This window comes from Hyaena hyaena, unplaced genomic scaffold, assembly GCF_003009895.1.
Source record: "Hyaena hyaena isolate Hyena2069 unplaced genomic scaffold, ASM300989v1 scaffold_9, whole genome shotgun sequence".
In the NCBI taxonomy this organism is placed as follows: domain Eukaryota; kingdom Metazoa; phylum Chordata; class Mammalia; order Carnivora; family Hyaenidae; genus Hyaena; species Hyaena hyaena.
Window position 1 is genome coordinate 6,435,155 of NW_024080641.1, and position 27,253 is coordinate 6,462,407.

General features: G+C 62.5%; 1 protein-coding gene across 5 annotated transcripts; it reads left to right on the plus strand.

The window, feature by feature from the left end:
- The first annotated feature begins 333 nt into the window (after nt 1-333).
- Nucleotides 334-27,082, plus strand: CIC (capicua transcriptional repressor). 5 transcript variants are annotated; one of them, XM_039246018.1, is made up of 21 exons: nt 334-380; nt 3,576-6,392; nt 18,154-18,303; nt 18,386-18,620; nt 18,701-18,830; nt 18,925-19,107; nt 19,194-19,359; nt 20,204-20,406; nt 20,490-20,715; nt 21,132-21,235; nt 21,475-22,711; nt 22,794-22,981; nt 23,353-23,474; nt 23,569-23,735; nt 23,839-24,129; nt 24,229-24,551; nt 24,848-25,101; nt 25,202-25,356; nt 25,436-25,567; nt 25,849-25,980; nt 26,088-27,082. In XM_039246018.1, the coding sequence occupies exons 2-21, from the start codon at nt 3,587-3,589 to the stop codon at nt 26,453-26,455; spliced, it is 7,572 nt and encodes a 2,523-aa protein (XP_039101949.1). In that variant the 5' UTR covers nt 334-380; nt 3,576-3,586; the 3' UTR covers nt 26,456-27,082. The 5 variants fall into 5 exon arrangements, with proteins under 5 accessions (XP_039101949.1, XP_039101960.1, XP_039101952.1 ...); XM_039246029.1 differs by having other exon boundaries at nt 25,205-25,356; XM_039246021.1 differs by lacking the exon at nt 334-380 and adding an exon at nt 1,095-1,166.
- The last annotated feature ends 171 nt before the right edge of the window (nt 27,083-27,253 follow it).

A 27,253-nucleotide genomic window follows, 5' to 3' on the forward strand; every position in this document is an offset into this window, starting at 1 on the left:
GCGCCACCCCACACGCGCACGTTCTCTCCCCTCCCGGTGGCAACAGGGCTTTCCGCGGGGCCGCGCCGGACTTTCTGAGGCTGTTGATTGGGCACAGTCCCGGCCACCCTACAGCCAATCAAGCGGGGGAAAGGTGACATCACTCGTTCTCCTCCCCTCCCCCCCACCCCGAACTTCCCTACTCTCGGCTACCGACAGCAACAACCACGTGGGGGAGGGGTAACAGAGTAGAACCCGGTGAGGTCATTGCACCGCCCCGGCCGCTGCTGATTGGCTGCCGGGCTTGCGGGTGGCGGTTGGCTGCTCCTCGCACCTCCCCCTCGTGCCGCTACCGCCGCCACTGAGAGGAGCCACTGGCGACGCCAGAGCCGGGAATCGGGGTGAGTCGGGGCCCTGGGTCTAAGATGCTCCTGGTGTGCAGTGAGACTTACAGGAACTGCCCTGTCCGACTTTTTCTCCTCGCCCGGGTTCTTTGGTGCTACAGCACTCTGTCACATGGGAGTTGTAGTCTGCTTTGTACTATCGACTATGGGCCGGAGACGTAAGAAGACTACCATTCCCAGCAGGAATTGCGACGAGCCGGTCAACAAACGCTGAGGCCACGCCTTCTAAGCCTGCTGATTGGACAGCCTATCGCTTAGCCCTTCCTTCTTGCAATTCATTGGCTACTGTCCCTCACAGAGGCTGGGTTCCGGCCTAGAGTGCAGGGCGACTGGGTACTGTATTCGTCATTCTGCACCAAGACGCACTGCAATTGGCCAAGGCTGAAGTCCATCACTTGTTGTGGGGCAGGGCCCTAGGCAGATCAGGCGGTCGTAGGCTCAGGTTGGTGTCGGTCCCAGAGGGAGGCCGGTCTTGGACTTTGGCCCCGCCCCCTGGCGCTGCCGGGTGGGCGGGATTGGCCTTGGCGAATGTCGCTCGTCGTGGAGAGGCGGAGCCGACCGAGCTGCGAATGTCTATTGGTCTAGGACGGCGCCGGTCAGCGGGGTTGTGGCCGGTGATTGGCTGGCTGCTCCAGCTGTTGCAGGTCCATTCACCATTTTGTGTGTTGGAGTAAAAAAAAAAAGGGAGAATCGAGAGGGAGAGCCGGAGGGGGGGCGGGGAGGGACCGGACCGGACCGAGCCGGGGCCACGGCCCCCCGCCCCGAAACCCCGCCGAGCCCGAGGTGAGGGGCGGGGCCAGGGCTGACACGGGCAGGGGGGATTTGGGGTGCTGGGGGCCGAGAGGGGACAGGTGGCAGGGACGGGGAGGGGGTACAGGGGAAAAAAGGTGGGTTGGATGGTGGGAAAGGGGGATAGAGTGGATGAAGTGCTGGGGAGGAAGAGTGCCAGAAGAGAGGTGACGGAGAGGGGATGGTGGGCAGAGAATGGGTAACAGGAATGGAGGGGTGACAGGACTAGATCAGGGTGACAGGGAGCGGGAGGGGACAGAGTTGGAGGGGTGACAAGGAGAGGTGATGGAGAGAAGAGGTGACAGGTCCAGAGATGGCTGACAGGAGAGTGACTGGGAGGAAGAGGTGACAGAGATAGATGAGAGTGACAAGGAGGGGGTGACTGAGGAGGGGGCCTAGGGCCTGTGAGGAGAGAGGCAGAGGTAGAGGTGGTGCCAGGACGGCGGAGAGAGTGGCAGAGAAGCTGGTGCCAGGAGAGCTGATGGGAGCAAGAGGGCATGAGACCCTGAGCAACCAGAGCCTGGGCCGGCCTGGGCTTCAGGAGTTACTGCTTAGATTCTGAAGGAGGTGCGGGCCCACAGGGCCTTGGGTGGGAGTTCTCCAAAGTGGGGTGGACAGGAAGAGAGTAGGCCCCGGGGGAAAGAAGAAGCCTTGGCTTTTGGGCTGAAGAGGCTGGACCAGGCAGCAAGGTCCAGGGGGGCCGGGCGGTATGGTTGTAGGCCCTGGGTGGGGTGTGCAAAGGTTTGTGTTTGGGCAGGACTGGGGCCGCATCTCAGTCCCCAGGACGGTGGCCCAACGGGTCAATGGGGAGAAGGTGGTGGCAGCTGCCCAGCTCCTGGGCACTTGGATGCCTGCCCCAGTGTGAGAAGCCCCGGGCCCTACGGACTCTTCCTGTGAGGACCCCGGGATTGGCCCAGAGAAGGAGCAGGCTGGCTTTGCAGGGTCCACAGGAGGAGCAGGCCCCAAGGAGGAGAACACAAGATCGGGGGTCCTGGGGGAGCTTGAAGATTGAGTCGGGGGTGTCTCTGATTGTGTTTGAGTTATGCTCCTGGACTCCCCCCACCCTCCCAGAGGCCCCCTTTTGGCCTCTCAGGTTCTCTTAGTCACTTCAGAGTAAAGTTTTTTCCCTTTTCTTTTCTCAGGGCAGCTTGAAAGGGGGCGGGCAGTAATGACTGTTCAGGAAGTGGGTGAGGTTGGCCTGCTGGGCTTGCCCTGCTCTCTTTGACCTTCTCCCACTTACCCCCACCTGGAGTTGGAGGGCATATTTGGGGGCCCCAGGGGGTCCGGCCAGCTCAGCCACCCTGCCAGAGGCAGCCCAGTGAGGGCGGGGGTGGGGGGTGGGGGGGATGCATGCAGGCCAGAAGGGGGGGCTGGGCTTGCTGGGATCACGCTGGGTGCTGTGGGGGGAGGGGCAGGCTCCCATCCAGTGGGACAGCGAAACCCTGGGGTGTAGCTCTGTGTCCCACTGTGTGATGACGTGTGTGTGCCTCTGTGTGTGTTTCTGTGTGCGTGCGTGTGCTCATGCACGGCCCCGTGGCAGCACCGGGTATAAGCTCTTGCCCCAGACGTGCCCCTGCCTGCTCTCTGCCAGGATCTGGGGAGATGGCTATACCTGGCAGGCCCAGGGTGCAGAGAAGAGTGGGCAGCCGTCCCTCAGGACTTTCAGCTGCCTACTCCTCCCCACAACGTCTGGCCATGCCAGGCTGCCCAGAGGGGTGGGGGTGGGGGTGGAGAGAGGCTCACATCACAGCCCAGTCACCTCCTTTTCTGCAACTGTGTTCCCGTGCATGTGTGTGTTAAGGAGTGTGTGTGCTCTCTGGACAATGACAGTGCAAGGAAGCGTGCCCTCTGGATCATGTGACAGGCGGCACACTGAAACGGTCCGGAGCACAGACTCTGGAGCAGCCAGATTGCCTGGGTTCACACCATAGCCCTGCCATTTCCTAGCTGGATGAATTTGACCAAGTTGCTTGAGCTCTCTTTGCCTCGGGTTCCTCAAGGAAGGCTGTTAGTAGCACCTGCCTCTTAGGGCTGTCATGAGGATGAAATGGGTTAATCAAATGAAGTTTGGCCCATGGCTTGGCACAAAGTGAGTGCTCTATAGGCGTGAAGTGTTACTGCTACTTGTGTCCCCTTGGACAGTTACAGCGTACGCATGCACCTGCTGTGGCCTCTGTAGAGAGAGCCGACGTACGTAAGTGTCCCCAAGGAGCCATAGCGTAGAGCTCTGGGGACATGGGTGCCAGTCAGGGGCCTATGTAGGTTGAGGACAGCCAGGAAGGAAGCTTTGGGCATCGTGGAGTTGAGGCAGTGGCCTCAGCAAGTGGGAAGTCTTGGGGGACACTGGGTCTGGGGACTTCCTGAGTTGCTCCCGATGATCCCTGTCTGCCTTCCCACCTGCAGGTGGACAAAAGATGAAGCCGATGAAGAAGGCATGCGCCGGCCTCCCGGGCTCTGGCAGTGGTGGCAAGTCCCCACCAGCCACCCGGGCCAAGGCCCTGAGACGGCGAGGGGCCGGGGAGGGCGATAAGCCAGAGGAGGAAGACGATGAGGCACAGCAGCAGCAGCAGCAGCAGCCTCCGGGGCCAGAAGAGGCCGAGGAGGGTGAGGAGGAGGAGTCCGAGCGGGGCCCCGGGGCTGAGGGCCTGCCCCCAGAGCTGCAGCCTGACGACTCAGCAGCCCCAGGCCCAGCCGAGGACCCCAAGGTAGAGGGCGAGGCAAGCCGCTGGGAGCCCTCACTCAGCCGTAAGACGGCCACGTTCAAGTCTCGAGCGCCCAAGAAGAAGTATGTGGAGGAGCACGGAGCTGGCAGTGGTAGCAGCGGGGTGGCTGGGGCCCCTGACGAGCGGGCACGGACCCCCGAGGAGGCCGGCACCCTGGGTGTACCTCCACGGCCACCCACCTCCACCCGTTCCTCTTCCACCGACACAGCCAGCGAGCACTCAGCCGACCTGGAGGATGAGCCAGCCGAAGCTTGTGCACCAGGTCCCTGGCCCCCAAGTGGTACCAGTGGCGGATATGACCTGCGGCAGCTGAGGTCCCAGCGGGTGCTGGCTCGGCGTGGAGATGGCCTCTTCCTGCCGGCCGTGGTGCGCCAGGTGCGCCGAAGCCAGGACCTAGGGGTACAGTTCCCTGGGGACCGGGCCCTGACTTTCTACGAAGGGGCACCTGGCAGTGGTGTAGATGTGGTCTTGGATGCCACGCCGCCGCCGGGTGCTCTGGCGGTGGGCACAGCCGTCTGTACCTGTGTGGAGCCCGGTGTGGCCGCCTACCGTGAGGGTGTGGTGGTGGAAGTGGCCACCAAGCCAGCCTCCTACAAGGTCCGCCTCAGCCCTGGCCCCAGCTCCCAGCTGGGCCCACCAGCCACTCTGCCACAGCCGCCACAGCTTTCACACCGGGAGCCCGAGGAGGCCGTGTGGGTGGCCCGCTCCAGCCTCCGCCTGCTGCGGCCCCCCTGGGAGCCCGAGGCCCTGCCAAGGAAGCCCCCCGCGGGCCCCGAGGAGGAGCAGGCTGAGCCAGGGGGGACCCTGCCAGCCTGCCCCACTGCCCTGGACCCCAAGCAGCCTGAGGATGCCGAGGTTTCTAAGATCAGCTTTGGTGGCAACCTGGAAGCTTGCGAGGAGGGCGAGGAGAAGCACCCGCCAGCCCTGGGCACTCCGGCCCTGCTCCCTCTGCCCCCGCCCCAGCTCCTGTCACCGCCACCCAAGTCGCCAGCTTTTGCAGGCCCGGGCCGCCCTGGGGAGCAGCCCTCGCCCTGCCAGGAGGGGAGCCAGGGCGGGAGCCGCAGCAGCAGCGTGGCCTCGCTGGAGAAAGGGGCTGCGCCGGCCGCCCGGGCCCGCACGCCGCTGACAGCTGCCCAGCAGAAGTATAAGAAGGGCGACGTGGTCTGCACGCCCAATGGAATCCGCAAGAAATTCAACGGCAAGCAGTGGCGCCGGCTGTGCTCTCGAGACGGCTGCATGAAGGAGTCGCAGCGGCGGGGCTACTGCTCGCGCCACCTGTCCATGCGAACCAAGGAGATGGAGGGCCTGGCGGATAGTGGCCCAGGTGGGGCGGGGCGGCCCGCAGGCGTGGCAGCTCGCGAGGGCAGCACCGAGTTTGACTGGGGCGATGAGACATCGCGGGACAGTGAGGCCAGCAGCGTGGCGGCCCGCGGGGACTCACGCCCACGCCTGGTGGCTCCTGCTGACCTGTCACGCTTTGAGTTCGATGAGTGTGAGGCGGCTGTGATGCTCGTGTCGTTGGGCAGCTCCCGCTCCGGCACCCCCTCCTTCTCTCCAGTCTCTACGCAGTCGCCCTTCTCACCTGCCCCCTCGCCCTCCCCCTCGCCGCTCTTTGGCTTCCGCCCTGCCAACTTCAGCCCCATCAACGCCTCACCGGTCATCCAACGCACTGCCGTTCGCAGCCGCCACCTGAGTGCCAGCACCCCGAAGGCAGGTGTGCTGACGCCACCAGACCTGGGCCCCCACCCACCGCCGCCTGCCCCCAGAGAGCGCCATTCTTCTGGCATCCTACCCACCTTCCAGACCAACCTGACCTTCACCGTGCCCATCAGCCCCGGGCGGAGGAAGACAGAGCTGCTGCCTCACCCAGGGGCGTTGGGGGTCCCTGGTGCAGGGGGCGGAGGAGCCACCCCAGACTTCCCCAAGAGCGACAACCTAGACTCTGGTGTGGACTCAGTGTCCCACACGCCTACACCCTCCACGCCGGCTGGCTTCCGGGCCGTGTCACCCGCCGTGCCCTTTTCCCGCTCCCGCCAGCCCTCGCCATTGCTGCTGTTGCCCCCGCCTGCCGGCCTGACCTCGGATCCCGGGCCTTCTGTGCGCAGGGTTCCTGCCGTGCAGCGGGACTCACCCGTCATTGTTCGCAACCCCGACGTGCCGCTGCCCTCCAAATTTCCAGGGGAGGTGGGCGCTGCTGGTGAGGCTCGGGCAGTGGGACCTGGGCGGGGTTGCCGAGAGACCCCAGTGCCCCCTGGGGTGGCCAGTGGGAAGCCTGGCCTGCCCCCTCCTCTGCCAGCCCCCGTGCCCATCACCGTGCCTCCAGCCGCGCCGACTGCTGTGGCCCAGCCGATGCCCACCTTTGGCCTGGCTTCTTCACCCTTCCAGCCGGTGGCCTTCCACCCCTCACCTGCTGCCCTACTGCCCGTCCTGGTGCCCAGCAGCTACACCAGCCATCCTGCCCCCAAAAAGGAAGTCATCATGGGCCGGCCTGGGACAGGTAAGAGATGTGGATGGGTGGGCTGGGTGAGGGCTCATTTTGAACAGGGCCACTTGCAAACTGTCTCCCGGGAGAGGTGAGCTCCCCACCTGGGGAGGGCTTTTAAGGGGAGATTAGCCTCCTCTCTGCATAGATGTTTCAGCAGGAATTAAGGTGGGCAAGGGACTGGACTTTGAAGGCTCAGTGTAGTGTTCCAGAGGCCTCCTGGGACTGTACCCTCAGGGGGGTCTATCAGTCGGCAAACCTTTCCTGAGTCTTTGGATCCGGGCCCCCACAGTCCCGATGCAGTAACAGAGTAACAGAGGTGATCATTGTGATGACAGCTCCCCATGTCTGGAGGACTGGACTGGCGGGGGCCTCACCACGCTAAGCGTTGCGTGTGAGTTATCTCGCCGAGCCCTCCCACCCTGTAATGTACTGGGGCCTGTTTTAAGCCCTTTTGAAATATTAGCTCCTTTAGTCTTCATAACCCTAACACACGGGTGCTATGATTATGCTCATTTAGAGGAAACCAAGGCCAGGTTACAAACTTGCCCTGGGTCACATGGCTAGCAAATCCTGGAATCAGCCTTCAAAGGCAGGCAGGCTGGCTCATCCCTGCTCGGCTCTAGGGCTGGGTTTCAGTTGGGAAGGGAGCCTCCGACAGGGCCTTCTGCCTCGGGGTGGCAGGATCGGGACTGGAGCCCTCCTCTTCACGCCTGTGCCCAGTAAATATCAGGTGCAGCCAGTGCCATGGAGGGGAGCCTGGGGGTGTGCTAGGCAGGCCTCCAGGTGTGAAATCTAGCCCGGCTGCCCTCAGGAAACGGCGTGTAAGCCAAGAGTTGAAGGATGAGTTGGAACCAGCAACCAAGAGGTGGAAGGGCCTCCTAGGAAGCCGACGGGAAGGCTCCACGGCCAGAGGGGCACAGCTCAGGAAAGCCAGTGTGGCCGGAGGGCTGAAGCCAGAGGTGGGGAGAGTGTCACTCCTGATTTGTGCCAGAGAGCCAGAGGCCAGGCTAGGGTGAGCCTCATCAGAGCAACTGTCAGGGAGGGTGGCCAGTCACCAGCCCCTCTCCTAGCCTCTTCTTATTTGCTTATTTATTAATCCACCGTTGACTGAGGGCCCTGGCCCTGTACCCCTGTGCCTGGTCTTGTGCTAGTTGCTGCTGAGGACATAGCCCTGCTCTCACAGGACTCACAGTCCCTGGAATAGACAGATCTGTCCTCAGACAGTGAACATCTAGAGTGGTTAAAGCTGGGATCGGGGGAAGGCTAGGAGGCCATGCATGGGAAGTCAGGGAGGTCTTCTTGAAGAAGGGGCCAGGGTCTTTAAAGTAAGATATGCAGGGTGTGCGAAGTGAGTCTGGCAAGGGGGACCTTCAGGCAGAGGGAAGAGTTTGGGCAAAGGCCTTGAGGCCAAAGTGAGTATTTGAAGGAAGTAGAATCTGCGAAGTCCAGGGCTTTAGAGGATAGGTGAGTGTGGAGATGTGCAGCTCTCTTGATGAGCAAGGGTCAGATCATTGAGGGCCCTTAGGACACTTGTGAACTTTATCTTGAGAGCACTAGGGAGCCATGAAAGGTTTTGAGCTGATCTGACCGTGGCAGACCGTGGAGGGTGAATTCCAAGGCCTGAGACCAGAGACAGGGAGGCCAGGGAGGAAAGAGGCCATGGCGGGGATCTGGCCCTGACCTCACGGAGCTCCAGTCCAGACCCGGGGCACACAGACGCAGGGGCTACGCTTGCCCCTCGTACTCATATACTGAGGTTATGAGTTGTGTGTTTCTGTCCTGCCCCCAGCATTTTTTATATTTATTACTGTAGTTAATAGGAGCAAGATTCCCCAGCAGTGGGCACAGCAGGGATTTTTGTCCTTAGCCATATGAAGAGAGAGAAAAGCAGAAGGACTCTAACTATCCTCACCGCCCCCCCGCCCCCACCACATGCTTACAGCCCCCAGCATTGCCGTCATAGCATTGGGTCACGTGACCCTGGCTGCTGCCACGTGGAGAGGGATGGCACTGATGCTGGTGACCCGAGCACAGGCCCAGCAGGATTACCTGCCGCCCTTTTTCCGGATGAGGAAAAGTGACAGGAGGACAGTCCGAATTAAGGTCACCCAGCCAGGGAGGGACAGGACTGGGCCTTGGACTGGGTCTCCCAATCTCCAGATCAGAGGACTTGTAACTGCCAGAAGCTACGGCCGTCCTCGTTTCTCAAGCACCCTCCCCCCTCCCCCCTCCCCCCCGTCCCGTGCGTGTGTGTGTGTGTGGGGGGGGGGGTGGGGTACACTGCTCAGTAAGTGCCGGCTGAGCGTTTACTCGCTGAATCCTCACAACACCCCCAGAGGTCCGCACTGTTATTATTTCCAGTGTTCAGAGGAGAAAAGCACACCGGAAGAGGTCAAGTGACTTTCCCAAGGTCACCCAGCTAAGGAAGAGGGAGAACCAGGATTTGAACCCAGGCTGTGCAGCCCCAGAGCCGTCTTTTAAGTAGTCTCTGTAATGCTGATGACAGTAACAGTAACCCCTCCTTGTTAAGCATTTACCACGTGCCCAGCCCCAGGCGTGGGGCCATCTCACCAAATCCACCTGATGCTATGCAGGAGGGATTATCAGCCCTGCTTTGGAGGGGGGGGGGGGNCCTTGTTAAGCATTTACCACGTGCCCAGCCCCAGGCGTGGGGCCATCTCACCAAATCCACCTGATGCTATGCAGGAGGGATTATCAGCCCTGCTTGGGGGGGGGGGGGGGGGGGGCGGAGGGCGGGAAACCGAGGTTCAAGGAAAGGAGGCTGCAGGCCATCTGGTCGTCAGAACTTGTCCAGTGCCTGTCCTGGCGGTTCTGAGCAGCGCCTCTCTGACAACACCCATGCTGAGGTATCCAGGCTGCCCTCGGGTTCCCAGCCAGCAGATTCTTTTGTTCTCCTCCCAGAGGCCTCCCCGGACCCTTGGGAGGCAGGCACCTGAGGCCTTTTCCCTCAGGCCTACGTAGGGCAGGCCGTGCCTGGTGGCATAGCGAGGCCGTGGTCCTGGCCCTTTCTGCCCGCTCATGCCAAAGCCTGACCCTCACTCAGGGCAGCAGGTGTGAGGGGGCGGCCTGGGACAGCTTGCCTGCTCCTGCCCCCCGCCAGGCATTTGCTTCCGCTGGGGGACGTGCCGGGGCAGGCGGCCGGCATTCTCCACATTCTGTGCATGGCCGGGCCAGCCAGCTGCCATTGCCACCTCCCTCTGACTCTTCCCGCCTGCTCCCCAGGAGAGGAAGCCGCCCCAGGGCCTGCAGCCCCAGCCCGGGAGGCCAGATGTCTCAGCCCCATTCCTGGCAAGGCCGCCTTTCTAGCTCCCAGCTTCCGCCTGGCTTCCCTCTATTGACAGGCAGTGCCCCCTCTCCTAGGCCTCTGCCTGTTCTGCCTCTCTTTGAGCCACTGTATGTCTATCTGTCTCTCCCTTGGGTTCCTACATCTGTCCATCTAGGTCTCTATTTCTGGGCCTGAGTCTCTCTCGCTGGACTTGTCTGTCTCTCTCTGTCTGACTCTATGTATTTCTTGGTTTGTCCCTCCCTTAGACATCAGTCCTTGTCTGAGCTTTCATCCCACCTTTTGTTTGGGCCCCCTGTCTTGGGATCCTGTGTCTCTGGGCTTCCCCTGGCCCTCCTCCCACTCTTTAGGCAGACTTGCTGTCCCCATCCCAGTCCCTCGCCTCTACCCGGAGCACATCGGGTGCTCCATCCCTTTGAGCCAGTGGACAGTTGCCGAGTACGGGGTCCCTTACTCCGATCTTGGGGAGTATTGGGAGGTTGGACAGGCCTGGGAGCCCCCTTCTGCCCCTTGACAAATTGACTGCCCGCCACTGTCTCTGAAACGTGTTGAGAGGTGTCAGGAGCCTATTGCAGACCTATCTACACTCAAGCACCTGTTCCCAAGTCAGGCAGGAAGGTGGGAGCTGCATGGGCCAAGCTAGGAGATCCGGCTGTGGGGGAACAACAGGAAAGCAGCTCCTGTGCCCACCCACCTGCTGGAGGGCATGACCCAGACCACCCCTACCACCCCCTCAGTGCCCTGCAGGAGACACATTTGGTGCCAGCTCCGTTTGGTGGAGTCCCAACATAGCGTATCCCAGGCAGGAAGTCAGAGGCCAGGCAGTACCAACCAACTCTGCTTGGCCTGGTGGGGGAAATGAGGCCCGAAGAGGTTCTCCCGACTCCCCAAATCCAGATTCGGCCCACCAGAATTGCCATTTTGTCTCAAACGGTGAACTCCATCTCTCCCATCAGAAGCCTCTCCTCACCTCCACCAGGCCCGAGCTGAGCAGCCCTGGGGGACATGGGTGGGGAAGGCAGGCGTGGAAGCAGGCTCAGGCAAAGAAGAACAGAGGGAGGTACAGAGGCTGGGGAAGCCAGAGGATAGTGACAACTTTGTGGCTCAGTGCAGGGTGATGAGGGAGGTACAGGTAGGCTTCTCATTGGAAGTGACCTTTGAGCTGAAGCAGGAGGAATGAGTGGATTTCAGGAGAGTGAAAGAAAGGGAAGGGTGTTCCTGGCCAAGGCAGCCATAGGAGCAAAGGCCAGGAGGGGTGAAAGTGCATGACCTCTCCGGGGCTAGTTGAAGCTGGAGCTGATACTAGAGCCTAGGATTGGCGGATAGGTGCCAAAGAGCACACACCTAGCCAGGTCAGGCTTGAATGCCAGTCGGTGAAGAGCCAAGAGTTTAGAGTAGGAGAGGAAAAAGGTTAAGATCTTAGTGTCAGAGATCCCTGGAGACTGCCCTGGAGAGGATGGAGGCCTATACTGGGAAGAAGAGGATGCCTTGCGGGGAAACAAGGGAAGGGGCGTTTTTTTTAGGTAGCTGGAGTGAATCCTAGAGACTTCTTGGAAGAGACCCCGGCACCAGGCGCTGCGAGGGGTCAGGCTGCCTCCTGGCGGCGGCGGGCGGCAAGTGGCGGGATAGCCGGCGCGCGCATGCGCAGCGCGCTCGGGAGGTGGGGTGCGGCCCGGAGCCCCCGGCGCCCGGGCATTAATGGCTCCATTAGTGGCCGGGAGGGAGGCGCATTAGCGGCGGCGACGGCGTCTGGCTCCCATTACCACCGGCGGCAGCGGCTGCACCGCAGGCGGCTGGATCCTAGCCCGCCGCGCAGCCTCCTCCGCCCGCACCCCGTCCCCTGTTCCCGCTCCCTACGGGGGCCTGGGCTAGGGAACCCCTATCTCCCCATTTCCGCGGAAAAGGTGATTGTGAAGCCAGGCAGACCTGGGTTCGGATCCCAACCGTGCCACCTCCTGACCGCATGATCCTACACCCCTCTGGTCCTTTTTCTTGCGAAGCAGCGGGGGAAACAGGGTGTACCGGGGGGCTTTGCAGATCTGGACAGGTACCCTGTGAGGGCCGCGCCCAGCCCCCGCCGGCACCCAGGGGCGCGGGTTCCCGCGCCCCAGGGGTAGGCCCCGGGCGTGGGGCCTCGGTCTTTCCCATTGGCCGCCTCCGCGCCTGCTGACGCTGATTGGCCGAGCCCCCCCCCCCCCACTGTCGTTGCGCCATTAACCCCTAAGGGACCGCACCCTCGGGCTGGGTGGCGCCCCCCCCCCCCCACGCAGACAGCTCGGGTGCCAGCTGGCCCGCGCCCCGCCGCGGCCCGCGTGGGTGTCAGGCCGGCCGGGCGCCCGCCCTCCCTCCCAGCACAAAGCGGCTTTGTGGGGCCCGCCGGGGGCTGGCTGGGGGCCAGGCGGCGAGTGGAAAATCTCGTGAGCGCGGGGAGGGGAGGAGAACGCAGGGCGGCGCCCCCTCCTCCGCCCGAGTTGGGGCGCCTCCCCCAGTCTGCGCCGACCAGCCCTCTCAAGTCCTGGTGCCTGTACACTCCCCCACCCCCCGCCCCTATCCACCCCCAAATCCGTATTTCCCCCTCGGTCCTATCCCGTCCATCTCCCAATCCCTGGGGACCCTCCCCCACACCTCTAGCCTGCCTCTTTCCCTCCTAGTTCCCCTGCCTACCCCAGCCCCACTCACACTGACTCACCCCGGCGCTATTTTTAGGCCCCCATCCCTCCCGAGCCTCACCAGCCCAATCCTGGGCTCGTTCCCCAGGCAACCCTGGCCGTCGCCGACGCCGCACGGGGTGGGTGGGTGGGTGGGTGTGTATGTGGAGAGCGGGTGAGGGGAGCTGGGGACACCGGGGTGGTGAGCTGAGGCGGGGACCCGAGCCTGGAGAGCAGGGTGGGGAGCCACGGGCGACAGGGGCGTGGTGCCTCTTGGGCTCAATAAATGGGCCCGTGAGTTCAGAGTGTGTCTGCCTGTCCCTGAGTCTGTCAGCATCCCTGGCTGTACGCCCCAGGCCTCTGGGCAGGCCTCGGCCTGTGCCACCCTGGGTGGCAGTTGGTGTCTCTGTCTGGGCTCCCTGTCCTCAGGCTGGGGGTAGGGTAGTGCTGCGGGGGCTGTTTGGGGCCAAACCTTTTGTGGAATTGGTAATGGGGCGGTGCAGGGGGTGGCTGCACCATAATTCTGCCTGAGTACCTGCCTTGAGCAAAGGATGGTGTTGTATCCCCACTCTGATGGGGCTGGGGCCCAGGTTTGGGGAAACCCCTCAGCCTTTTCCAATTAGAGAGGCCCCGGTTAGGGTTGGGGATGGCTGGAGAGATGGAGCTGTCTGGGGTTAGGACCTGCTCCCTCTTCCCCACCTTTAATCACCCCCACCCAGGGTTCCTCCACTCTGAACAATGGAAGCTAAGTATAGGGCTGGCTGAGTGCCCAGGGCAGGGGGGCCCTTCCCGCCCGGATTCCGGCCCCTCCCTGCCAGGCTGGGCCCCCACTTGGCTGTACCCTACCCTGTAAGGGGCCTCTTCCCATCCCTCCTATGTGGGCACTGTGTCTTCTACCAGATGTGCAACCCTCCCAGATGTGTGGGGCCCTCTTTCCCTGCTGTGCCAGGACCTCGCTCTTTTTCTTACCCTACAGAAGTGGGGGAGCTGGGGCATGGTTTCTCTGAGCTCTGTCCCAGGCTGCACTGCAGCAGGGAAGGGGTTAACTTGCCAGTAGGTGACTCACCGGTGGGGAGAGGAGGGGGCAGTGGTGGGGAGATAGCGGGACACATTGATTTCAGCCTTGATTTCTGCCTCACATTGCAGTCCCTGGGGCAGTGAGGTAATGGAGGGTCTGAGTCTGGGGCTGCATAGGGAGGAGGGGGCAGTCACCTAATAGTCCCAACAGTGGCCCCCTCTAGGCTCACAGCCAAGTGTCTGGCCTTGCAGTCTCTGGAGGTCAGAGGGCTATGGACCTTCCCTTCCCCTCTGGGCTCAGATTACTGGTTTTGCCCCCTTGCCATTCCTTCAGCGCTGTCAGTGGTTGGGATAGTCTGGGAAAAGGATTTTGTTTGTGCCTGTCCCTGTCTCCACCTGTGTAGGGGCCCACATTTTGTCCATCTGAGCCTGTGCAACCTTTACCTGCCCAGGTGTGACTCCAGGGCCCATCCTGGGTGACACAAGGCCTCTGCCTCTCTCCCTCGTGGGCCCCAGACCCTTGCCTGTGTCTGTGTGTGCTCTCTGACCTTTCCATAGTTCACCAGTGCTGTAGTTCTCTTTGTATCGCCGTGTTACTATATTCCGGGACCTCTGGGAGTGTTGCCTGGGTCTGTCCACCCGGAGGTTAAATTTTCAGTAGTGGAAAGAGCAGCTGAGTTGGAGCTCTGGGTTGTTCTGTTTTGGAGGCATGATCTTGCACAATGTATTCAGTTTTTCTGAACCTCATTTTCTCATCTGCACAATGGGCATAATAAAGTGTACCTCCCTAGTGCCTGTGAGGATCCAATGAACAGTATAATACATCCTGGCTCCCAACACACTGCAGCCCCAGTGTTAGTTTCCTTTCTTCCTCCTGGTCCTTTTCTAGAAGGGGTAGCTTCCAGCCTAGAGTGAGAGGGCCAGCCCACAGGGGTGCTCGTGGCGCCCGGCCTTACACTGTCAGTTAGAGGGTCCCATGTGGCTGCTAAGTGTCAGGCAGTGTAGCTGAATGATGATGAATGGCCATGGCATTCTGTCTGGCTGATGGGACAGGGTACTGAAGTAGTGCTCGCAGGGGTAAGTTTATATACTGTGTGAGGTCGGTACAATGGCATCTGTGAGAGTTAGCCTTTGTTGGGATCAGAGGTGCCAGGAAGGCCACATGAGAGGGCGTGAAGATGGAGCTGTGTGTGGTTGGGTGGGAGTGCTATGGGGCGTGTGTGATGGACAAGCAGTGGTTGTGATGAGGTGTGTGAGATAAGACTGCTTGTTTGATATGTTGTTTGTATGATGATTCATGTGGGCTGGCAATGAGAATATGCGTTGGCGAAGCATGTATGACAAGGCGTGTATGCAATGGGTGATGTGGAGGATGGGTGCGAACGAGTGTGTATGATGATGGGTGGGGAGTGATTGATCGGGAGTGTGGGAGGTACATATGAAACAGGTGTTGGAGGTGTGCGACTTTGTGTGTGGCAGTGCGAGTGTAAGGCCAAGGGTACATGTGACTGTGGGGTGTGTGTGAGATAATGGGTGTGGCAGGAAAAGTCTTTCTATGAGAGGGGTGTGTGTGTGTGCGTGCGTGTGTGTGTGCGTGTGTGAATGGTGGGGGTAGGAGTCTGCTGGGGTGAGTTGGTTAGGGCTCGGGGTGGCTCGAGTAGCCCTACCGCGCAGTTCATCTGCCCTGCGGCGCCGTGCGCGCCCAGGCGGGTGTGAGCGAGGCGGGCCAAGCCGCGCGTGAGCGTGTTCTTCGCGTGGACGGGACACACGTAGCACCACACACAACCCCGGGGCCTCCGCAGCGCGGTGCCCCGAACCGACCCCCTGGCTCGCTGCCTTTACTGCAGTGCGCCCTCCCTGCCACCCTCCTCCCGCGGTCCCGCCCCGGGCCGGCCTGGGGCCAACCGGAGCCCGCCCCGCCCTTCCCTTATTTGCATATGACTGACGTTCCCCCGGGGCGGCCAATGGGGGCGGGCGCGGCGGGGCCTGACCCGCGCGCGGCGGCGGCAGCCAATGGGCTCACGCGCGGGGGGCCGGGCTTGCGCGGAAGGCCGCGGGGGAAGCGGGGAAGGGGCGGGGGGAGGTGCGGTGGGGGGAGGGGAGCGCGTAGTAGTGGCGGGGCGGGGAGGCGGCGGTGGCTCTGCGCGGGGCTCGCTCGGAGCGCACGGACGCACGCACGCTGGTCCGTCTGCCCGCCCGGAGCCGAAGGTCGACCCGGCGCTGAGCCGCGGGCCCGGAGCCCGGAAAGGCGGGGCAGCGGCACCGGCAGCCGGGGCGCGCGGGGCCAGAGCCGTTACCCGCCGGAGCTGCGAGGGAGGGAGGGAGCGAGCCAGCGAGCGAAGGGAGGGGGCCGCCCCCGCGCACGCGCGCCGCGCCCCGCCCCGCCTGCCCCGCCTGCCGGGCACCGCGCGGGAGGAGGGAGAGGGAGGGGGCGGCGCCGATGGCCCCTGTGCCGCGCGCCCCGTGACGGCCCCCGCGCGCGCCGGGGGGCGGGGCGGGGCCGGCGCGCTCTGACCTCCCCCGCCCCCCGGGCGGCGGGAGGCAGGCGGCGCTGTGCGCAGGCGCGCCCGGCGGAGACCCCCGCGTGGGGCGGCCGGAGGGGGGCGGCTGGGGGGGGCATGCGGCGACGGCCTCCAGCTCCCCCCGGGCCCGAGCGGCGACGGCCGAGGAGCCGGCGGCGGGCGGAGTGGCGGCGGCCGCTGAGGAGGCGCGAGCCCCGGCCGGGCCCCCCCGCGCCGGACCATGTACTCAGCCCACAGGCCCCTGGTGCCCGCGTCCGGCGCGGCCTCCCGTGGCCTCGGCATGTTCGGTCAGTAGCGCCTGGGCCCTGGGACCGCCGGGGTCAAGGTGTCGGGGTGCTAAGTGCGGAGTAACGGTTATAGGGATGTAGTACGAGAGTGATAGATGCAGAGTACAGGGGTGACGGGAAAGTTACAGAGCTCGGCTGGGCCAAGCGGTTAGTGACGGCAGGTGGGAGTGTAGCGGGAATGATGGGAGTGAGGAGAGGGGAGTAGCTGGGCACAGCTGTGGGTGTTTGGATGATGGGGTGGAACAGGTCCGTTGTCACCGGAGGTGAAGAGTGCAGAGTAACTGGCTTGGGGGCTCGTATTAGAATAGGGCGGGCTTGAGACCTGCTGGCCCTAGGTGTGGAAGAGAGGGGGAAGGGACTGCGATCGAGTAGTGGGGCTAAGAACGGGGCTTGAGAAGTGAGCGAGGCACTGTTTGCTTACAACTGAGTGATGGGTTGGAGTGTTTGTGGTATGCTTTGCAGAGTGCAGAGACAGGGAGAGAGTCGGGAACCTGGAGGGCAGTGCACCGAGGAGGGGCAGGACCAAAGGACTCTTCCCCCATTGTCTGCTGGTGCCTTTCTTCCCCACCCAGCAGATGAGGACTGCTGAGAAAGATCTTGGTGAAGAGAGGCACAGGTCCAGGTCCTTGGGGTGGGAGGGCTGAGTAGGCTTTGGGGTCCCCAGTGCCCCAAGGATGAAGGATGGGGTCCTCAGAGGGTCTTGAGGCCCCCTCCGGTGCTGGCTTCCTTAGCCCTCTCCTGTTGACATAGTGTCTACTTTTCTTTTGTCAGCCCCTTGCACAATCCGTTTTCGAGGCCAGTGGCTCTCGTAGTCCGGGCTTTTGAAGGCATAGAGGGGTCACCCCAGGTCAGATTGATCTGGATCAAGGGGAGGCCAGGAATGATGGAGACCAGGGCTAGGGCGTTTCCCTTCTCTCTTCATCGTCTTCCCTCACAGGGGCCTCTGCTGGTTCCACTTCCCCCAGGGAGCCAGCAGTGAGAGGGAAACCCACTTCTGGCCTTGGCCTGCCCCAGGAGTCCCGCCAGGGATGGGTACCGGCCCAGTGCTTACCCTCCTACCGCCCAGGTCCTGGGGCAGAAGGCTGAACCCCTGGGACTGGCCCCCTGGGAGGGAAGTGCCTTCATGTGCATATTCTTAAGAAAACACCTGGCCTTTTTGCCTTTCTTGGGCAAGGATTTGTAACAATTCTCTCGTCTGGCCCATTGTCTGTGCCTTTTTTTTTCCAAGGGGTTTACCACACCCTCCCTTCTTTTTGGGCAAGGGGCTAGACACTGCACTCAAGGAGGTTTAGAGGGTAACGTAAAGGGAGGTAAACTCAGAGGTTTAGAGGGAAGGGCTGCTGGGAGGCCTTTCGAGGGCAGTAGCCTCTGCTAGGAGGTGGGGGAGATGCTGGAGCCACCTGTGCCCAGCCCAGGAAAGGCGGGTTGGCTCCCTGGGGTGTGATAGGGGGAGGGAGGCAAGGAGAAAGACCTGAGTCCCCACTGTATGGGTATCAGAGAGAGAAAAGAAGGAGAAAACGAGCCACGGTCTCCTCAAGAAAGAGAAAGGGAGCGTGAGGCCAAGATGAGGGGCCCCGTCAGCCTGCAACATGATTGCTGGGAACAGGGCATGGCTGGGGAGGGTTCCTAGCCCTGTTGAGGTTTTGGGGCCTTGGGAGTATGAGATGGCAGTCAAACATGGCCTGGTTTGTGACAGGAGCCAGTCATTCCTCTAGCCTGGTCCCTGGTGGCAGGGCTGGTGGAGGTGGGGGAGGGAATGGGGCGTGAGGCCTATTTCCCTTCCTAGCTTCTGTTTTCTTTTTTATAAACCTAGAAACCTTTCAGGGAGGAGTTTTCCTCAAGCGATGTCACATACAGGAGCCCACGAGGCTCTGGGTTAGAGGAAGGGGGTGTAAGGGAGGCGGGGAGCTGCCTCATCCAGGGTGGAAAAGAGCTTGAGTTGGGGGTCAAGGCCAAAGTCTCCTGCTGCACAGCTTAGCTGGCTTCTTCCCACAGTGTGGACGAACGTGGAACCTCGCTCTGTTGCTGTGTTCCCCTGGCACTCCTTAGTCCCCTTCCTGGCCCCCAGCCAGCCCGACCCCTCTGTGCAACCAAGTGAGGCCCAGCAACCTGCCAGCCACCCAGTGGCCTCCAACCAGAGCAAAGGTGAGGAGTGGGGGACCAGAGATGGTATGGGGTTAGGGTCGAGATGGCCTGAGAGCCCTCTGATCTGCCTCTCCGCCCTTAGAACCTGCTGAGTCGGCGGCTGTTGCTCACGAGCAGCCACCAGGTGGGACAGGGAATGCTGATCCTGGGCGGCCCCCCGGAGCCACGTGCCCTGAGAGCCCAGGGCCTGGACCCCCCCATGCTTTGGGGGTGGTGGAACCTGGAAAGGGTCCCCCTCCCACTACTGACGAGGAGGCCACTGGCCCTCCAGGAGAGCCCCGGCTGGACAGTGAGACGGAGAGTGACCATGATGACGCGTGAGTGCCATGAGGCCTGGGGCCGGTGGGTGGAGTGGCCGGAGATGTGGCCCTCACTGTCCCTGCCGCTCCCACCACAGCTTCCTCTCCATCATGTCTCCTGAGATCCAGTTGCCGCTGCCACCCGGGAAGCGCCGGACCCAGTCCCTCAGTGCCCTACCGAAGGAACGAGACTCCTCTTCGGAGAAGGATGGACGCAGCCCCAACAAGGTGCCTCCTCTCTACCTGTCCCCGGCTCACCCTGTGGCTGCCCGAGGCTGCCTCCTGGTTTTAACCGTCCCACTTGGGCCCGTGTCTGCCGCAGCGGGAGAAGGACCATATTCGGCGGCCCATGAATGCCTTCATGATCTTCAGCAAGCGGCACCGGGCCCTGGTCCACCAGCGTCACCCCAACCAGGACAACCGGACCGTCAGCAAGATCCTGGGCGAGTGGTGGTACGCCCTGGGGCCCAAGGAGAAGCAGAAGTACCACGACCTGGCCTTCCAGGTAACGCCTCTTCCTCCCCCCCGGCTTCTCCCAGCTTCCTCCGGTGGGGTGGCTGAGTGAAGGGTCTCTCTGCTCTCTCCTGCCAGGTGAAAGAGGCCCACTTTAAGGCTCACCCGGACTGGAAGTGGTGCAACAAGGACAGGAAGAAGTCCAGCTCAGAGGCCAAGCCCACGAGCCTGGGGCTGGCAGGAGGGCACAAGGAGACGCGGGAGCGGAGCATGTCGGAGACGGGGACTGCAGCTGCCCCTGGAGGTTAGTCAGCCCCTTGGCTTTCTTGCCGTGTCACCTCCCTCCCTGAGAGGTGCCAGCTGCCCTCTTGTTTGCTCAGCCCTATCATTTAATTGGGGGACCCTTACCCATAAAAAAACTGGCAGTTGTGTTACGTGAAGGGGCCAGGGCGGCCCAGAGAGGTAAAGTTTCCAAACAGTAATCTCATTATCTCGTTACGGGTTGCCGTTTCCTGAGTGTACGGTGCGTGTCAGGCAGCAAGGAGAGTGGAATTTCTAGAATTGAAAGATGTGCCCCGTTTTGCAGATGGGAAAACTGAGGCTCAGGGAGGCAAAATCACTTGCAGGAAATGACAAGAAACTAGTAAATGGAGGTGCCAGAATCTCCACTTCAGCTTGGCTGGTTCCCAGAGCTGAAGTTGGAAGCCCCTCATTGGCTGCTTCTCCCGACTGAGGGCGTCTGGTGTGCACAGTGCTGTTCCGAGGCGTTGTTTTGGAGCAATCCTGGGGGCACGGGCCTGCAGCTCTCTGAGAATGGGGCTGTTCCTCCCTTTCTGAGATGAGGGGATGGGGGCTCAGACAGGCCAACAGTTATTAGCTAGGCAGCACCACACTACATGTCTTCACTCTCGTACTTGAAGAAGGCCTGCCTCCTGGGGAGCGATGGGCTTGCTCCTTGCGATCCCAGAGGGCCAGATCCACTGGGAAATGCTGGGCCTGGTGGGCGGTATCTGTTTTCTGCCAGGTGGCCCGGGATTTCCAAACTCCTTTGGTCCATTACTTAGAGATACATGTGGACGGCTTGGCCAGTGTGAGGGCTGGTAAGAGGCTTCTAGACCCTGCAGCGCTCCTCTCTTTCCACTCTGCAGTGTCCTCGGAGCTCCTGTCCGTTGCAGCCCAGACACTCTTGAGCTCGGATACCAAGGCTCCAGGGAGCAGCTCGTGTGGGACTGAGCGTCTGCACACGGTGGGGGGACCTGGCTCGGCCCGGCCCCGAGCCTTCTCCCACAGTGGGGTCCACAGCTTGGATGGTGGGGAAGTAGATAGCCAGGCGCTACAGGAACTGACTCAGGTCCGATGGGTAGGGGAGATGGGCAGGGAGGGCTGCCCGAGGTGATGCCCCCCTCTGAACTCTCCTGGTTACCTGCCCTGCAGATGGTGTCTGGCCCTGCATCCTATTCTGGTCCAAAGCCTTCCACCCAGTATGGGGCTCCAGGCCCCTTCTCGACCTCCGGTGAGGGAGGTGCCCTGGCGGCCAGTGGGCGACCCCCCCTGCTGCCCACCCGGGCTTCCCGTTCCCAGCGTGCTGCCAGTGAGGACATGACCAGTGATGAGGAACGCATGGTCATCTGTGAGGAGGAGGGAGATGATGATGTCATTGGTGAGCAGTGGCAGGGCCCAGCATCCTGCCTAGAGAGCAGCAGGCTGAGGTTTGAGGGGTGGGCAGAGTTGACCTAGGTCGCAGGCTCCCTCTTCTCTCACACGTTTGTTTACGATTGGAGGCGTGTTCAGTTCAGGCTCTGCCAGCCCTGCCCTTGGGGAGCTCTTGGCCAGGCAGGAAACCGGGAAGACCGGTGCATGGATGGCCAGGCCATCAGGCACATGGTTAGGTGGCGTTACCTGCATGTTCTCAGGGTTCCCTGTTGGGCAGGTGGGCACACCCTAGGCTGAGGAACAGCATTCGTGGACAGTACTTACTGCTGACTTGGGGCAAAGCCTGGGCTCCGTGCTGTCCCTTCTGGGTAGTCCTGCACGCACCCAGCCTTTTTGCCAGTGTCATTTTCTCTGCTCCCTCAGCTGACGATGGCTTCGGCACCACTGACATCGATCTCAAGTGCAAGGAGCGGGTGACTGACAGCGAGAGCGGCGACAGTTCTGGGGAGGACCCAGAGGGCAGCAAGGTGAGAACTTGGGACTTGGTGTCATTTGCTCTTCCCAGGAAGGGGAAATATCTGCTCATGTGCCCTGACACAGGGAGATTAAGGCCCACAGAGGGCAAGCTACTTGCCCCATGGTGAATCGGGTCACAGCCTGGATGAACTGAGGCCTTCAGCTGGCCTCGCTGCCAGGCGGGACAGGGGCGGGCAGGGTGTGTGGGGATGGGCTTCCTTGATGCGGTGTGTCTCTTCCTTCCACCCAGGGCTTTGGCCGGAAGGTGTTCTCGCCTGTGATTCGTTCTTCCTTTACCCACTGCCGCCCATCGCTGGACCCTGAGCCCCCAGGGCCCCCGGATCCGCCTGCAGGCTTTGGCAAAGGCTATGGGCCCACCCCGTCCTCCTCTTCCTCGTCCTCACCTGCCTCCTCCTCAGCCTCAGCTGCCACCTCCTTCCCGCTGGGCTCAGGGACCTTCAAGGCCCAGGAGTCAGGTCAGGGCAGCACAGCAGGCCCACTGAGGCCCCCACCCCCTGGGTCTGGGGGCCCAGTAACACCTTCCAAGGCCACCCGGTTCCTCCCAACGGATCCTGCCACCTTCCGGCGTAAGAGACCTGAAAGTGTGGGAGGCCTAGAGCCACCAGGCCCCTCCGTCATTGCAGCACCTCCTGGCGGGGGAGGAAGTGTCCTGCAGACGCTGGTCCTGCCCCCAAATAAGGAGGAACGGGAAGGCAGTGGAGCCCGCATGCCCTCAGCCCCAGCCCCATCACTGGCCTATGGGGCCCCAGCAGCCCCCCTGTCCCGCCCAGCTGCCACCATGGTCACCAACGTGGTGCGGCCTGTCAGTAGCACTCCTGTGCCCATCGCCTCTAAACCCTTTCCCACATCTGGCCGGGCTGAGGCATCTCCAAGTGACACAGCAGGTGCCAGGACTGAGCCGGCTGCTGGGTCCCGAGCACCTGGGAGCTCCCCGTTGGGTGTAAGCTTAGTATATTCGGACAAGAAGTCAGCAGCAGCCACCTCGCCAGCCCCACATCTGGTGGCTGGGCCCCTACTGGGCACTGTGGGGAAGGCCCCTGCCACGGTCACCAACCTGCTGGTGGGCACCCCTGGTTATGGTGCCCCGGCGCCCCCTGCTGTTCAGTTCATAGCCCAGGGGACCCCTGGCAGTGGGGGCAATGTAGGCTCAGGAGCAGGTGCTGGGAGTGGCCCCAATGGGCCAGTGCCCCTGGGCATCCTGCAGCCAGGCGCCTTGGGCAAAGCTGGGGGAATCACCCAGGTGCAGTACATCCTGCCCACGCTGCCCCAGCAGCTTCAGGTGGCGCCTGCCCCGGCACCAGCCCCTGGGACTAAGGCGGCAGCTCCTGGCGGCCCCGCACCCACCACCAGCATCCGTTTCACCCTCCCACCGGGCACCTCCACCAACGGCAAAGTTCTGGCTGCCACCGCACCCACTCCTGGCATCCCCATCCTGCAGTCAGTACCCTCCGCCCCGCCCCCCAAAGGTGAGACCTGGGCTGAGCAGTGGAGGAGAGGGGCCCCAGGCCTGTTTGGCTTTCTTGTAACTTCTCCTCTCTCCACTTGCAGCCCAGTCAGTCTCTCCTGTGCAGGCCCCGCCCCCGGGTGGCTCAGCCCAGCTGCTACCCGGGAAGGTACTGGTGCCCCTGGCGGCGTCTAGCATGTCCGTGCGGGGGGGCGGGGCTGGCCAGCCGCTGCCCCTGGTGAGCCCGCCTTTCTCAGTACCTGTGCAGAATGGTGCCCAGCCACCCAGCAAGGTAAGGGCATCCTGGCTCCGCCTGTTCCTCATTCCTCCCCTCCCGGGTGGAGGTTTCTGTGTGTGCTTTTTCTTCAGTCACTCTTCTTTTTCTCCCTTTTTGGTTGTCTTTCTGGAAGTTTGTCTCTAGGACTCTGTTTATCTGTTCACTTCAGTACCTGTGTACATCTTAATTCTGCCCTCGGTGTCTGTGTCTTGTGTTTTCTTTGCATTCTGTACCCCTCGATGTCTTTTCCTTTGTTCCTTTCGGTCTCGATTCCGAGTTTTGTGTTCCCTGTCTTTGCTGAGGTCCACCTTCCTGAGATCTTGGTCCCCCCCGGCCCCATTCTGGGTCCCCAGCTCACCCCAGCCTGTGGGTGCCCTTGCCCACAGATCATCCAGCTGACTCCAGTGCCCGTGAGCACACCCAGCGGCCTGGTGCCGCCCCTCAGCCCAGCCACGCTGTCCGGACCCACCTCGCAGCCTCAGAAAGTCCTGCTGCCCTCCTCCACCAGGTAATGGCAGCTGAGCCCTCACCCGGAGGCCAGCCCAGAGATGGGCTTGGGTGGGGCCAGCTTACCTCACTCCCCCTTCCTCTCCTTGCGGCAGAATCACCTACGTGCAGTCGGCGGGTGGGCACGCGTTGCCCCTGGGCACCAGCCCTACATCCAGCCAGGCTGGAACAGTCACCTCGTATGGGCCCACGAGCTCGGTAGCCCTAGGCTTCACCTCACTGGGGCCCAGCGGACCCGCCTTCGTGCAGCCCCTGCTTTCAGGTGAGGGGCGGCCTGGCAGGAAGAGCTGGGGACCCAGGGTGGTGCCGAGGTAGCCCAGGCCCTAACTGGGGCCCCTGCCTCTCCTCTGTTTTCGTCTCTGCAGGCCAAGCCCCGCTGCTGGCTCCCGGCCAGGTGGGCGTGTCGCCTGTGCCCAGCCCCCAGCTGCCGCCTACCTGCACAGCCCCTGGAGGTCCCGTCATCACAGCGTTTTACCCTGGCAGCCCCGCACCCACCTCCTCAGCACCCCTGGCCCAGCCGTCCCAGGCGCCCCCAGGCCTGGTCTACACTGTGGCTACTAGCACCACCGCACCTGCTGCCGCCATCCTGCCCAAGGGCCCACCGGCCCCTGCCACTGCCACCCCGGCCCCTACCAGCCCTTTCCCTAATGCCACAGGTGGGTGTCAGGCCAACCCAGGGTGGGGTGATTTGGAGGACCCAGAAGGTGGCCTCCAGACGGGCCTGGCTCAGCAAATGCTCTTCTCTCCACCAACAGGCTCCATGACCTACAGTTTAGTGGCCCCCAAGGCCCAGCGGCCTACCCCCAAGGCCCCCCAGAAAGTGAAGGCGGCCATCGCCAGCATTCCTGTGGGTTCCTTTGAGGCAGGTGCCTCTGGGCGGTCGGGCCCTGCATCCCGGCAGCCTTTGGAGCCTGGCCCAGCCCGTGAGCCCCCTGCCCCCGAGTCTGAGCTTGAGGGGCAGCCCACAACGCCGGCCCCTCCACCGCCCCCAGAGACCTGGGCTCCCGCTGCCCGGAGCAGCCCCCCGCCACCTCCACCTGCTGAGGAGCGGACAGGCACCAAGGGCCCGGAGACCATGGTAAGTGTGCAGCGAGCCGGGGGGCCTCCTGCTGCCGCACAGCTCTGCATCTCCGTCCAGCTTTTCTGCTGCATCCTTCTTACCTGCACACCTGCCTGAACTCTGTCCTTGTTTGCAGGGGTTGGGGGGCATTCAGGGTTGGGGAGGAAGCTTGTCTGTCCCTTTTGCTCATCTGTATGGCTGGGTCTTTTCCACAGCAGTACATCATGGGTGGTTAGCATCCAGCTGTTGTTCTGGGTTTTGCCCCAGCGAGTCTGAATCCGGTGTCCCCCATCTCCCTGCCGTCCCTAACCCAGGCCAGCAAATTCCCCAGCTCATCTTCAGACTGGCGAGTCCCTGGGCTAGGCCTGGAGAGCCGTGGGGAACCTCCCACCCCTCCCAGCCCGGCCCCAGCTCCAGCCCCAGCCCCCGGTAGCAGCAGCAGCAGCAGCGAGGGCAGCAGTGGGAGGGCAGCTGGGGACACCCCCGAGCGCAAGGAGGCAGCTGGTACCGGCAAGAAGGTGAAGGTGCGGCCCCCGCCCCTGAAGAAGACCTTTGACTCTGTGGACAAGTGAGCATGGGCTGGGCTCCGTGGCAGAGCGTGTGGGCTGGGCAGGAGGGGGGAGCAGCTGTGATCTTGGGCAGGGGAGGTGACCCCGCCGGCTCTCCAGCAGGGTCCTGTCGGAGGTGGACTTCGAAGAGCGCTTTGCTGAGCTGCCTGAGTTCCGGCCTGAGGAGGTGCTGCCTTCGCCTACCTTGCAGTCTCTGGCCACCTCTCCCAGGGCCATCCTGGGCTCCTACCGCAAGAAAAGGAAGAACTCCACCGGTAGGCCAGTGGGGGGCACCTGGGTTAAGTGGGGGGCAGACCGGGGCTGCCTCCGCTGAGTGTGCTTCTGTTGGACCAGACCTGGACTCGGCTCCCGAGGACCCCACCTCGCCCAAGCGCAAGATGAGGAGACGCTCCAGTTGCAGCTCAGAACCCAACACCCCGAAGAGTGCCAAGTGCGAGGGGGACATCTTCACCTTTGACCGTCCAGGTGCTGGCACCGAGGCAGGCGGAGCTGTGGGGGACCCAGGGCCTTTAAGAAGGGTGGGGTCTTGGGAATGGGGTTAGAGCTGCGCCGTGGTGATGGGGAAGGACAGGAGGTCAAGGATGGGAGGGGGAGTGTTAGGGTCCAGTAGGGTGCAGAGGCAGGTGCCCTCTCTGAACTCTGCTGTTGCGGGATTCAGCGAGGGCTGAACAGACATCCAGATGGGGGTGGGGGCAGGGGGCAGGCTGCTGCAGTAGCCTTAACTGTGCGCTGGGTGCCGCTCCCAGGTACGGAAGCCGAGGATGTGCTCGGGGAGCTGGAATACGAGAAGGTGCCATACTCCTCGCTGCGGCGCACCCTGGACCAGCGCCGGGCCCTGGTCATGCAGCTCTTCCAGGACCACGGCTTCTTCCCATCGGGTGAGTATGGCCTGGAGTCGGGGGGAGGGGGCACCTGGAGAGGCCCTGCCTGCTCATCTCACTGTGCCCTCCCTACTCCCCACCCCTGCACATCCTTCTGTCCCCAGCCCAGGCCACAGCAGCCTTCCAGGCGCGCTACGCAGACATCTTCCCCTCCAAGGTGTGTCTGCAGTTGAAGATCCGAGAGGTGCGCCAGAAGATCATGCAGGCGGCCACTCCCACGGAGCAGGCCCCTGGAGCTGAGGCCCCCCTCCCCGGACCACCCCCTACTGGCACTGCTGCTGCCCCTGTCCCCACTCCCAGCCCCGCTGGGGGCCCTGACCCCACCTCACCTGGCTCGGACTCTGGCACAGCTCCGGCTGCCCCGCCACTGCCTCCACCCCCAGAGCCGGGTCCCGGACAGCCTGGCTGGGAGGGGCCCCCCCAGACCTCCCCCCCACCCCCTGGCCCCTCCACAGCTGCCACAGGCAGGTGAGGGGCCCGAGAAGATCCCAGGACCCACAGTACCCCCTCAGGACATGGACAGTATATAGGTGGCAGGAATGGGGGGGCAGGATGGTTACCTCCTCCCCAATAAAGCCATTTCGTCCTTTCTAGTTTGGGGCGGAATGAGGCCTGCTCCTCTTGTCTATCCCCCGTCCCCCCACAGCTTTCTCCCTGTGACGGGGGGCAGCTGAGGGGAAGCAGGGGCACATTCTGCCTCCACGGAGCCCCTGTATATAACCTGGAGTGTGTTACCTTCAGACCTTTTCACTTGTACTTTATGCAAAATGGCTCATGTGAGGGCTACAAGCTGGAGGGTAGCGCAGGCCTTGGGCCACAGGGAGAGGTGCCTGTGGAGTAGGGGGAGTTCATGCACCCCTTTTTTCCCCAGAGGGGCTGGACTCAGGTTAGTTTGGGGTGGGGGCTCCTGCACTTTGCCACAGGCATGGGGAGGGTTCTCTCCCCACCCCCTCTGCCCTCCCAACTTGGGTTGTACTTTCTAAGAAGGTGATTCCCCCTACCCTTATCCCCATCCCCAGAACAAAACATGTTGATCATGTGCAATATTTCTTACTGTGCCGAGAAGCTGAAATGACCGAAATTAAAGCTGTTTAACACACTTGTGTGGCTGTCTACTCTAAAGGGAGAAGGGGGGGCGGGTTGTACTGTCCCCAGATGGTCAAGGAGCTTATACACTTGCCCTCAGTGCGGTGGTGGGACCTTCCCCTCCCCGCATCGGAGGGCCCTGTGGGCCGAGGACCCTCACTGTGGACTGAGCAGCCTCTCTTCA

What these genes read in the sequence shown, in the direction of transcription:
- CIC (XM_039246018.1), top strand. Translation starts at nt 3,587, where the DNA reads ATGAAGCCGATGAAGAAGGCATGCGCCGGCCTCCCGGGCTCTGGCAGT. An exon ending in GGGAGATGATGATGTCATTG is followed by an intron (nt 20,716 to 21,131) that starts GTGAGCAGTGGC and finishes CTGCTCCCTCAG; the next exon opens with CTGACGATGGCTTCGGCACC. An exon ending in CTGCTGCCCTCCTCCACCAG is followed by an intron (nt 23,475 to 23,568) that starts GTAATGGCAGCT and finishes TCCTTGCGGCAG; the next exon opens with AATCACCTACGTGCAGTCGG.